Source organism: Polistes canadensis, unplaced genomic scaffold, assembly GCF_001313835.1.
Source record: "Polistes canadensis isolate GaletaPanama2010 unplaced genomic scaffold, ASM131383v1 scaffold_197, whole genome shotgun sequence".
Taxonomy (NCBI): domain Eukaryota; kingdom Metazoa; phylum Arthropoda; class Insecta; order Hymenoptera; family Vespidae; genus Polistes; species Polistes canadensis.
Genome location: NW_014569744.1, coordinates 60,887 through 74,208, shown reverse-complemented (window position 1 = coordinate 74,208; position 13,322 = coordinate 60,887). Strand labels below are relative to the sequence as shown.

General features: G+C 32.3%; 2 protein-coding genes across 8 annotated transcripts in view; one reads left to right on the top strand and one right to left on the bottom strand.

Moving 5' to 3' along the window:
• Window positions 1–1,154: 1,154 nt before the first annotated feature.
• On the top strand, window positions 1,155–3,077 carry LOC106789677 (xyloside xylosyltransferase 1). The gene is made up of 3 exons (XM_014754094.1): window positions 1,155–1,798; window positions 1,869–2,342; window positions 2,426–3,077. Exons 1-3 carry the CDS (start codon window positions 1,343–1,345, stop codon window positions 2,630–2,632), a joined length of 1,137 nt encoding a protein of 378 aa, XP_014609580.1. The 5' UTR covers window positions 1,155–1,342; the 3' UTR covers window positions 2,633–3,077.
• Window positions 3,078–3,211: 134 nt separating this feature from the next.
• LOC106789675 (cordon-bleu protein-like 1) overlaps window positions 3,212–13,322 on the bottom strand; it is a 46,371-nt gene continuing 36,260 nt past the window's right edge. For 6 of the 7 annotated variants that reach the window (XM_014754087.1, XM_014754086.1, XM_014754091.1 and 3 more), the window contains 7 exons: window positions 11,274–12,011; window positions 10,555–10,878; window positions 8,193–8,996; window positions 6,514–7,550; window positions 6,347–6,447; window positions 5,093–6,245; window positions 3,212–4,885 (listed from right to left, as the gene is read on the bottom strand). In XM_014754087.1, coding sequence (XP_014609573.1) covers window positions 4,868–4,885; window positions 5,093–6,245; window positions 6,347–6,447; window positions 6,514–7,550; window positions 8,193–8,996; window positions 10,555–10,878; window positions 11,274–12,011 — 4,175 coding nt within the window. In that variant the 3' untranslated portion in view covers window positions 3,212–4,867. The remainder of the gene's footprint in view (window positions 4,886–5,092; window positions 6,246–6,346; window positions 6,448–6,513; window positions 7,551–8,192; window positions 8,997–10,554; window positions 10,879–11,273; window positions 12,012–13,322) is intronic. The other variant, XM_014754093.1, reaches the window with a different exon arrangement.

The following is a 13,322-nucleotide window of genomic DNA, read 5'->3' as shown; positions in this document are numbered from 1 at the left end:
ATATAATTGAACAAAAATTATATACATATTTAAAATTAACGCACACGTTGTTTCTGTGTGTGTGTGTGTGCGTTTGTGAGCGTTTTTTCGTCTTATCATTCAATTTCTTTTTCGTTTACAATTATATCAATAGTTCATAGAATGAGATCACTTAGCAATCATTTTATTTTTCTCTGAGTAACCTTTGCTTCTGTCGTCACGTATCTTAATGACCGATTAAAATTGTTTTGACGATGAAATTTCTGAAATAGGTCGGTGATTACTGCAACGACCCATCGCGAGTATCGCCATTACCAAGAATTTCTTTTATCAATGTACGAAATCCCGAACGGAACGTTTGATTAATTATTTTCATTAAATAATACTTTTGTTCCTACATATTCACATACACACATAACTTTTATGTATTCATCTATGTCTAAACTATATATTCTGTAATAAATAGATAAAAGAGTACATAATATCAATGAAATATTACGAATGTTCATAGAATTTAGATGTGTTTTAAAACAAAAAAATTCTTATAAAACACGACAAGATGCTTAACTAAAAAAAAAGACATATTTAATTTCGTTTACGTCAAAAACTGTAATTAAATTTAGATAAGAATCCAAGGATTTTATATAATTAATGCCACTAACGAGAATTATTATTCTTCGCAAGATAAGTTATTAATATTTCTTAATGTTACTTATATAATTTTTGTAGCATGCATTTTATTATCATTATTTGTAATATATGTTAGTATCTATTAATTATATAGTCGAATTAGTTATTAAATTTTTGTAGTTTGTAGATTTCTCATGCAACAATCTCCACGTGGTGAAATCTGGGTCGGTATTACTTTCGATTTATTCAAATCTAATTTACAATGTTTATTATCCATGTATTAAATTTAATTATTATTCAAACGATAGTTCATTTTTTTAAATATTAAAAAGCTAATAACTCTCTCTTTCTCTCTTAATTATATACTTAATTAATACTCATTTTATTTAAGTTCAAAGATATAAATTACAATATGTACAAAAAAAAAAAGATCCTTCGATTGGTTTCGAACACGAGTTATCGAATTCTTAGTCGAATACGCTAACAACGTTGCCAAACGTGTAGAATGCAATTAATGCAACTTAGATGCAACTTCCCACCATAAAAAATTAATAAAATGGCCGCAAGATGTAAGTGCAATCGGTGGTAGAACGTAAACAATTTGTCTAGAAAATAATTTGCATTAATTTTAAGATAATGGTCGATATTTTTCGGGTGTTTGCGTTATTGTTGCGTTTTTATCGATTATTGGTGTTAAGCTGATCACAGAATTAAGAAAAAGATGAGTAATTAAATGCACTTATTAAGAAAGGTGTTGGTGAATCTCGTCGTTCTTGCTGTTCTTTTGGTGGTACTTTATTGTTATCAAACATCATCAAACGTTTCACGTTGGATCGTGGGTCAGGGTGAAAATCGAAATGTTGAAAAATCTACAAACGATGAATTCATTTCAACCACCTTAAAGGAGACCAATAATTTATTTGTCAACATAACCTCAACGACAATCACTTTTCCAATTCCTACTATAACTAACACATATCAAAATAAATTGTTTTACAATGTTTGGTGTATATTCACCAAAGTCGGTACCAATTCACCGATGCGAAAAAAATTTCACGTTTTTACGGAATCCTTGCTTGCATTAGCTACCGTGGATATCGCTTTTCATGTGATAACTGATGATGATAGTCATACCATTGCGGATACCATAGTGCAAAATGTTATGTCGACTACTAACAAAACTATGAAAGTAAGTTATATCATTTGTATTAGTTAGATTTATACTTGACTGCTTTGTTTAGTTATCATCTTCATTATAGGTGCAATATTATAACGTACACGAGCTAGCTCAACAGTTGGAGGATATAGTTTCAGTCATGTCGCCGCATTTCAGTAGCAAACCTGGGACATACTACTCAGATGCACTTTTCTTTCTATCTCTCGGCTTGCATAGAATAGCTCCGCCTGATCAAAAACTAGCAGCTATGTTTGATGCAGATACAAAGTTTTGTAAAGATGTTAAAGAATTGTTTAAAGAGTTTGATAATTTTGGGGAAGAAGCTCTCTTTGGTTTAGCCCCAGAACTAAGTCCTGTATATCGGCATGTTTTGTACTTATATCGTAGCAGACACCCAAAGACCATGTTCGGAGAATCACCTCGTGTGGGTGGTTTTCCTGGTTTTAATAGTGGTATGATTCTATTTCATTTAGAAAGATTACGTAAGTCTTCCTTGTACGAAAAAATTGTTACTAAAGACAGCGTCGATGCTATGACTAATAAATATCATTTTAAGGTTTGTATTAATTAACAAAATTTTATATAGAAAAATTTTATAAGAATATTTCTTTATGATAATGGAGAATTTGTTTTTTACAGGGTCACCTGGGGGATCAAGATTTTTATACAGTATTAGGTATGGAACGACCCGAATTAATTTATAACATTGACTGCGGCTGGAATAGGCAATTGTGTACGTGGTGGAGGGATCGTGGTTACTCTGACGTATTCAATAATTATTCTCTCTGTAATTCGGAAACTAAATTATGGCATGGGAATTGCAATACTCCTATACCTGATCATTAAGTATTACAAATTCTAAATAGTGCCTTGTATTATTCAAAAAGTATTGGGAACAAAATATCGCGAATAGTTTAATTATTTGTTTAATCTGTGATACAAACTAAAGTATATTTTTTCTTGTTGAGTGGCAATATATAATCCAGAAACTTCCAATTATATTAAAAGAAAAGAATCTTTTTTAATATGCAATATTTAAATCTTGCAATTTACACTAATGTTAATTATTAAAAGAATAATTATTGTATTTTTATGGTGCATACAAAATATTTATCGTGTTAATACTTCTTTTTTATAATCAAGTATGTAATGCTTGATATAATTATAAATATTGTAATCTTATATATGTTATAATGATATTTTGTATCTGTTATTTTTCTATAAGTTGTAAAGTACAGTTAGACTAAGTTTCAATAAGAGAATAGATAGATAAATTGCCTGGAATATAAAGTTCTAGAATAATTCAATGAAATATCATTTATTTAAATTCGTTAATTGATGATTTTTTGATTAGGAAAAAAAGAAAATAATAAAACAGCAGAATATTTCGTAACGAAGATAAAAGTATAAATGACCGTAATCGAGTAATAACAGAAACGTATATATTCTGTATCGAAAATGTGTTAAGGTATACATCATACTACAGAGTTGTAATTTTAGCAGCATGTTTACAATAAAAATAGTGTTTGCTGTTTGCTTTGTTTTTCTCTCGCGTTATGCTGTAAAAGAAAATTTTCGAAAGCTTGTTTTTTAAATTTTAAATAAACGTATCTATCGGTTGCGTCTAACTGCTTTGTCATAAATCGACTGACCAGACTTCTTCAAAGACTATACTTCGTAATTATTTAAATAACATTCATTCTATAAATCTAAATTCGTTGTCGATATTGTAGAAGAAGAAATGTTACCTTTGGTCCCGTTTATAGAAACTTAATAAGTTATATTTATATAATGCAAAGATTTAGATATTAATTAATAATAAAAATAATAACATAATAATAATAATAATAATAATAATAATAATAGTAGTAATAATAATGTTAGCCAACACACACGAAGTTGCTATTAGTATTTTAAATATCATTCAGCCATAACTAAACTGGCTTTGGTGCATTTCTTTTTTTTTTTTTTTTAACAAGTATGACTTGACCAAAGCTAGAACCGAATGACATTGTAAAATTAAAAACTTGACAAACTTTTTTTTCCATTTTTTTTCTTCATTATTTTTATAACAATTTAAACGATCATAGATCGTTCCTTCGATAGAACAACAAGCATTAATTACCTTTTACAAATAAACATTCCCAAACTCGATCTTACGATCAATATTTTACGCAATTAGCAGTACATATATACATGCTCGATCATATTTTATGACAACATACCAGTGTCATCAGGCTTTCTGTACAATATATTTACACATAGTTTAATACGTAGAATGACTTTTATAGAAACATCTATTCGAAAGAAAAAAAGAGAGAGCGAAAGAACAAATCTCAACGTAGAAAATAGAAATAAATGAAATATAATAATGGGCAATATTATTGAAAGAAAAAAAATATTACAAATGGCACTATCTTTCAAATAAATGAAAATGACAAACTTTTTTGTTTTTTTTTTTAACGATTATTCAATTCAACGGAATCTGTTCATTTGAATGTTCTATTAATGAAAAAAAAAAGATATTCAACTTCTCTTTCTTTCTTTATTGTGATAGATGTGGGTAGATTAATTTTGAAATATAATAAATCCCACGTATATTTCTCTATGATTTATACTTACAATAGCTGCGCATTAATTAGAGCATCAAGAAAAGCACCAACATCATTTCTTTGTAATTTAACGAAGATAACATATCTCTCTGTTCGATCATTCGATTGATTCAAATGATCTTACAATTAATTTTACGCGAGACACGAACGCAATACAAGGCTTAGAATACTATGTATTTACACAATCTAATTCATAATATTCAGGAGTCTTCTTCTTTCTTTTTTTTCTTCCATATCGTCGCTTTAATTAATTTTAGTTTTAAATAACTGCGATGACTACCGAGTACCGTTTTATACGTAGTATACATACATACATAAGATAAGATAAGATAAGATAAGACAAGAGAAGAAAATAGAAAATAAGAAAAGAAATAGGGGAAGAAACGTTTGCAGTTTACTTTCAATGAACTCTTGGTTATGCGGTACCTTACCATTATGACTGTCAACAATTATTATTAATATTTATTTTTTAATACCTCTCAGCAGCCTAAAATAAGACAGTAAATTAGAATAATTTGTGTTGTTACATATACGAGATATCCTACAAATCGCTTTACCTAATCGAACCATTTTCTTATAATTTTGTTATTTTGAATTGTATGCAGATTGAAAAATTATAAATCGGCAAAAGCGAGAAAATTGTGGGACACCTCGCGTATTATAAATGAAGATTAGACATTTATAAAATACTTACATTCTTTAATTTTCCGCGACCCCCAAAATTTCTAATCGACTCCAATAGCATATCTCTAGAATCTATGTTAATCGGCATTGACTTTGGTCTCGCGTTAGCACTTTTTAATGTGACACCCATAATCACAGGCATCGTGGGAGCTTTGGGTGGTTGTCCATCGACGACATCTTTATTTTGATTCATTTTATCAATCTTGTTTATTTTAGATTCTGTAAAAGGTATCGTCGATACTTTGAATCCTTTAACAACCGGCGCAGATATTGGGTGAATCTTTATGTTGTTAACGTTATTTTTTAACGACACGTTATTGTTCTTTTGCACGTACTGATCCTGATGACGATGATTATAAGAATTTATTCCCACTATCGAAGTGAATTGTTTCTTTTCGGTTGTACCGAAATTAGAATTATTATTTTCGTTGATCGACGATGCATGATGATTCTTTTGGAAAGTATTCTTTTTCGTTATAGGAAATTCATCGAGTTTCGCGTGACCATTTTGTTTATTGGTTTCTATACTCTTACGAATGAATTCCTGCTGCGAACCGTAATATTCCGAATGTCTGTTTGGATTACTTCGTTGCGGTTTTATCCTTTGATCTATATCCAAACGAAAGGTCTTTGTCAATTCTTGGAAATTCAACGGCGTCGTATCGATCAACTTTTCATTATCTTTGTCATTAGCTTTTTGACGTCGTGTTTCTTCGTTCTCTTCAACGTTGGTCTTTTTTAATTCAACGCTCGTTACTATCGGCCTTTCCTCGTTTTTCGTTTTATTCAAAGTTACCTTCTTAAATCCGGATGCAGTTGCGTGCGTAATAAACTTTTTCGTAAAATCATCCGGTTCTCGTTTCTCATTTATTTCTTTAGATTGTTCTTTAACATTCGAAGGTACCATTGTCACGTTATTCTGAACAAATTTGTCTTTACCAAATTTATAATCTGTATCCATTTTAATCTGAACCTTGACGGATGGTCTTTCAGACCAACTTCCTAAACTTATTGCCGGTGGACCGTTATAAACGTAACGACGTTTCGTGTTAGTTTCTTTTTGCATCGTACTTTTATTCTCATCCTGCGCCGTTACGTGAGATTCGCCGTGTGTCGAAAACACGTTAGGCGTTACCGAATTTTCATTGGATTCTGTTTCGAACCTGGTGGACAACGAATTTATAATTGTTTTACTATGAAAATATCATTTCTCAATAATTTTTATTATAGATTTATTTTCCTTGGAAAAGTGCATTTGATTTACCTGTTTTTCACTTTCTCACGCAATCCAACGTTCCGTTCTTTCGATACATTTTCTTCCGCTGGTTGTGAGTTCGTCAACTGCGGTAAAATGTTTTTTAATACCTATCGAACAAAATAAATAGATAAATATTATAATATTAAAAAAGTGAAATATATAAATAGTCTTACCTGTAAAGATTGTAATTGTTTTTCTTTGGTAGTTTCCTCTTGTCGTTTCAACATATTTTCTCTCCATTGTGAAAACTTGTCGTTGGTACGTGATGGTGTATTAACAATTTGTTTTGAATCATTAACGTTCGATGATACTGCGTTATCCGATTTTCCGATTTTAACATCGATCATCCTATTATCTTCGATTTCATTTTTCAATTTAGGTTTACATATCGTAGACGCATGACTCTTGGATCGTTGAACAATATCGATTTTAGATTCGACATCGTTATTAGAAATCTTTGGCTCTATTTTTTTATTCCGACTAGGCTCGTCTCCGAGTTGACTACTATCCTTCTCATCCTTAAATATATCTATACTTTTTTGACGAGTATACGTGGTGATCGTAAAATTCGACAAGGTGTTGTCAATTGGTGCAACATTTGGCGTTACCTTTAAATTATTGTTTAAAACTTTCCTCGAATCGGATTCTTTATTCGACCGAGACAACGTTCCCTTTTCAATTTTATTTTCAAGTTCTAAAATAATTTCCTTTTTGTTACATTTCTGTAACAAATTGTTCTTATGCGTTTCCACAATAATTTGCTTATTTCGATTTTTCTCGATCGTCATGGTTTTCCTTTCGGTGTCATTTATTCGATTCAAGCTCGACGATTCGTCGTTATTCGTATCGTCACGATTTTCAACGAGTTTTTCTTTAAACGCATCAACCGATCTCAAAGTAACTGTGTCGTACCCGTCAAAAATTTGCGAATCGTTATCCCGGAATGCACTCGGTGGTGCTGGTAATTGATATTCCCAATCAGCTATCGAGGAATCTTCTTCAAGTGCGGATACGTAATCCGAAGTATCCTGTTGGTTTTTCATTTCTTCGTTTTCCTTGACTGATTTCTCTCGACAATTTGCATTCTTTTTTTTCATCACCGAATAAACGTTATCGGTTTCTTCGTTGGATGATGTCAACGACGACGATGATAAAGTTTCGGACACTTTATGCAACAAAACATCGGTGTCGCATAATTTCTTATCAACATCTAAATAAAATAATGCACACAATCGTTAAAATAATGAAAATTATAATTCGATAAATTTCAAGATTAAGATTAAAATATAAATAATTGAAATTAAAACTTGTTAAACATCAAATTCTAGAAACAAATTGGCGAGTATTATAAAACCAATTAGCATGCAAAGCCATGGTAAACGATTGAACGTATTGATTGTTAGTAATACGTGTAATTAGGTATTTATATATACTGGGTGGTTATTAATCCTTTCGTTAATAACGACGATTATTTTTAGAATAAAATTATAAATGATTTTGCTGTCATAATTATTCAGTACAGCGACAAAGAGCATAGCAATGAAAATCAAAGTTGTATAGAAGAAATTCAGTTGATCACAATTTATAGAAAATATTAAAATACTTTTCTCATTTTGCTAGGAATTATCCAATTTAAAAAACCACCCTGTATACACATATATACGAGTATATATAAATAATTTATACGTGGGTGAATTAAGAAATGTTTGGAGCCTAAAATAGAATTTTTGTCAATCGAAAATGAACTTTCATTGAAAGAATAAGAAAATAAAAAAAACCCATGAAATGATGTTGTACTGTCTCGGCTCAAAACTTTTCTAATCCAGCCTCGTGTGGTGTAGCAAACGTGCACCTGATATCCCCTCTACTGCGTTAGCCCTTTCCATCTGCCCGTTATTCTTCTCTACGTCGGATTCTTTATCGGATTCTTTATCGGATTTGTACATCAGATTCAAATTCAAAGCGAACGTAAAATCGCTTGATTGCGACGTGAAATGTCTTTTCTTTCTTTTCAATTTATCGATTTGAAAATCGTTCAATTCGGACGGACTGCGATAAACCTTGGGTCGTTTAGTGCTTTTAGAAATATCCTCAAAAATTCCATCATCCTTGATCAACGTAAAATCCTCGAAATCATTCTCATTCTTTTCCGATATTTCATCATCATTTTTTTCCACGAGTCTACTGCAACTGGACGATTTCTTTCTCGAACTTTTGAAATGATTGCACTTTGGTATCATTGATATCACCGTACAAGATTTGTACGATGAATTAGAATCAACGTTGTATAAATCGTTCATGCTCTTAGTGTGTTTAGTAAAAATAAGATTAGTTCGTAATTTGTCATCTTCCAACGAAGCTGAATTATTTTCATCAATTTCCGATGAAACTATTTCCATGTGTTTTGCCTCGAATTCGATTCCACCGGACGAGGAAGAGGAAATGGAAGAGCAGACATCTTCCGAAGTATTCGTCGTATTCGAAATTATTGACGAATTATCTAGATAATCCTTACTCAGCGATCTAGGTAGAACTACAGGTCGCACTAATTTACGTTTTGGTACTGGCGGAGGTAGTACTGCTGTTGATTTCCCTTCTAGTCTTACAACGTTGCGTGGTTTGGGCAAGGGTGCTAACTCTTCAGCTGATACCATTTCTACGGGGATACCCGAACACCATCACCATAAAAATAAAAAAACAGAAAGACAAAGAAAAACAGACAGATGAGAAAATAATGATTGAAATCTAATAGAGCGATAGTAGATAGATAGATAGATAGATAGATAGATAGGGGTGGTGGGGTTTGTTGTTAGTAAGCTTCTTTTTAAATGGTTCATGCTGATTTCGAAAATAAAATTGGGATAGTTGCAGGATTCGGTAAATCTATTTATCTACGTATATTCTACATGAATGCAAATAAAAGAAAAGAATTTCTATTGTCTTGACAATTTTTTTTTTTTAGATTTCGTATATAGGAACTATTTTGTTTTTTTTTACATTATTTATTAGAGAACGTGGGTATTTGGTAAAAGAATATAAAAAGAAATTAAACAAGAACGTATATGCGAGTAGCTATAAAGATTTCAATTTTGATCATAAAACTATATAAAGAAAGATACAAATAATTATATGCATTTGTTTTTTTTTATAAATTTATCATACTTAAACGAATTCTCCGACTCTACTTTCGAGTATAGAATTTAATTGTATCAAAAATTGATTCCAACTCTCGTTTGATTCCTGACGACTGACCAATCCCGGTGGTGGTGGTTCTAAAATGCTTAATTTTTTGTCAAGTTCCAATTTGTTTTCCGAATGTGGTATGATTGGCAACGAAGGTAATTTTTCGATATCATCTGGTATGGATTCTATCGGTGCTATTTGGATATCCAACGGTTTAGTGGATATCGCAAAAATCTGAAGATTACTCAATGGTGGTGGTGACAAATTGTTTCTACCAATGATGGTAGAATTAAAATCAAAATCAAAATCGTTCTGACTTGAAACGATTGAACCGTCGTAACATTTGGTCGTTTTAACGTCACCCAATTTTGCCATTTGATCTTTGTACATCGAGAATGATGACAATTTATTCGAATTTTCTTGACGCGAATTAAAACTGTGCGAACTTGTCAAAGAATTTTTCTCATAAGCGTTAACGATCTTGGTCTCTTTCAATTTGTCACAATTTTGAAAACTAATACTGTGCTTCAACATTTTATTATGACACTTTTCATTGCATAAATAATTGTTAACGTGTAATCTCGTAGGACTGTATCTGCTCTCGAGTATACCACATTCGGGCATAGTTTCTAAATCCGTATCTATGTCGTCCAAATTGACAATCGCTTTCATTTTGATCAATCTATTGTTAGAAGATTTTTTCAAATGATACACATTCGGAATGATAATATCTTCTTGACTTTTGCCACGATTAAACGATGCCGTTGTATCTTTCCTATCGATAGAAAATACCTTGTTGCATTCTATAAAACTTCGAGACTTTTGAAGTTTCGAATTGGTCGAATTGAAAATTGTATTATCGATTGGATTAGAGAATTCATTTTTAGTACGATGATTGGATTCGTTTAAGTCGAAATTTGGATGAAATCTTTCGTGCGATTCGCAAACGTTCTCCAAACTGTTTCTACTGACAAAACTATAAGAGGGTAGTAAATAACTGTCTATAGTATTTGGATTATGCACTAGCTTACCTCTTTTAACATCTACTCTAGCGTTTTCTACTTTGACAGGATCCTCAACTACTTTAACGTCCGAAATTAGGAAATCCGAGCTTTTATCGTTGTTCATATTATCCACCGAGTGATCAGATTTGTTGTCAATGATGATCGTGCTAACGCCGATATCCGATGATGCTTTAGAAGGTACACCGATATCGGATGGTGGCTTGGAGGGATCCATATCGGAAGTTAAAGATTCTTCGGAATCGTCTATACGTTCTAAAGCTTGAGTCGAGATGGCTGATGATAGTGGCCTTGAAACTGGCGGAGGTGGAGCAGCACGTTTTTTCTTGAAACCTGCGAATAATAGAATTTTATCTTTAGACATTATTCGGAAACGTACGTGCGTTTACATCGAACAAACTAAAATTGTGTATGTTCTACGAAAGAGAAAGTATCTGATATTCTGTGACAAGACGAGACAAGAAAGAAGAAGTATAGAGAAAGAGATTTTCTTCAATTTCCACTAAAGTCTACGAGCAAGGTACACACTTAAAGTGACTTACTTGAATTCGAGTCTGCTCGGAACGTAGGCAAGGTAAAGAGAGATCGTGATGAAACCGGTTAGCACGTACGTTATATACGTAAGTATATATGTATTTATATATATATATATATGTATGTGTACGTTCGATAAAAAAAGTTAAAAGTAAAATAAGTAGAAAAAGAGAGTAAGGGGAAAATGATCTTACCGGTGGAGCTGAGGGAGGAGCTACTGAGGGCCCGATCAAGAGATGTTCCGGATGCAGTTACCGCGAGATTACCGAGACTTTTACTGGACTGCGATGTATGAGCGAGTTTTCTAGGAGTTTCGTTTGTACCAGGAGCTCTATTTCTTCTCGGTAAAGTCTCTGGTAATCTACCAGCAGTATCTGGATTGTCACTTAGTACAGAAGCCTCGTGGTATCCTGAACTGTCGCTGCTATTTCGACTGTGACCAATGAGCATTTTTTCTTTAGATGATTCAGCATTCATAGTTCTCGTTGTTCTGTTTGACGTTGCTGTTGCCGTCATAGTAGTTGTCGCTATGGTACTGTTAGTTGTACTAGCTTGTTCTTGTTGTTGTTGTAGTTGTTCCTGATTAGAAGAAGCTGGTGGTTTAGGTGCTAGTCTTCTTTTTCTTTGAGGTCTCGTTGGTGGTTGAAGCGGACTGGCACTTCTTCCAGTTTCATCGCTCCTAGCCGGTGACACACTTCGGCCTTCTAAACTGTCAGTGCTAACCGAACTTTCCTTAGACTTTTTAAACATAAATCCGAATACACTTTGTTTAGCTTGCTGCCTACGTCTCTCTTCTTGCCTTTGCAACGCCATTATGTCTTGCGAGCTCAAAGCAGAACCCAAAGTTCTACCTTGTTTCGCGTAAAGGGTTACTTCCTGTAGATGATAGTCTTGTAGGGATAGGTTTAAGTCCAATATTTCTTCCAAGTTAACTGAAATCAACAAAAAACCTCAATAATAATAATAATAATAATAAAAAAAAAGATATTGAAATTCGATCGTTGGAATGTTATCTCTACCATAGAACGAATACGACGACGAGTAAGAAGACTACGGAGCAAAACGATGACCAAGAACACGATCGGTGCTAACGAGTGGTAGAACCAGCCAAGACATTTTCGCGATAACGATCTTCTTTAACAACTAGCCCCCTATAACCGGCTAACTATAATTCCTCGGTGCTTAAAATCGTTTCCGAGCAAGCAAACCTTTTCCAAGGGGCTTTGATAAACTCAACATTGTTATCGTTTAAACCTTTCGCAAATCTATACAAACAGCGAATCGAATTTAACCGATTTTAACTGATAATTAATCAGATTATTCTATTTAATTGAATCAATCTGATTATGATTTTGGTCTACTTCTCTTAGGTTTTTTCTTTTCTTTTCTTTTCTATTTTTATGAAGATATGACCGAGTACAGGAAAAAGCATTGTTTTTTTTTTCTCTACAAAATTGGATTGCTACCTGTATAATCCGCCGATGGGCTTCGGAAACCATATAATATGAATCTTACGATCGTATTAGAATCGATGCGACGCGAAATAAAAAGACGTTGAACTTTGTCGTTAGGAGCTAATCAAATATTTATTATATGTTCACTATGATAATTATTATTTTTGTTTTATAATTAAAAATATTTCTTTGAAATAAATCTTTTACCGTACGCGATCCAACGTATCAATAAACAAAACGAAAAATCATTGATATTCCTCAATATACTCACAAAATTCAGAGAAACTTGGGTTCTCAGGTAAGCGACGAGTTTATCGATGACGAACGCGAATGAAAAAAAATATTTGAATAATCATTCGTCGCGATGTATAGAAATATCAAGAATAACAAAATTCCTCGTCCTGGTTTTACGATTATTGGTCAATGAAATTGTTTCTTTTAGTTTTCATGAATTATTATTAACACGTTTACTTTTAACACACTTGAATGCGTTAACGAATACGTTAAACATTCGTCTTAAAAATGAGAGATCGTTACTTAAGTCGTTTAATTAATCCACACTGCGATATTGTCACTGATATAATAAGTTTTAATAAACATAAACTCGGACTCGTTAGAAACGTTATCGATATCGAAGCCTTGGGGTTTCTTATCTCAGTCTTTTTCTAAAAGATAAAGAATGTTTTCTGTCTTTTCGTAAACCAGTAATCAAAGTGAAAAGAATTCAATCGATTCTGCACGTAACTATTTACTACTACTACTACTACTATTACTACATTAATTCAAATG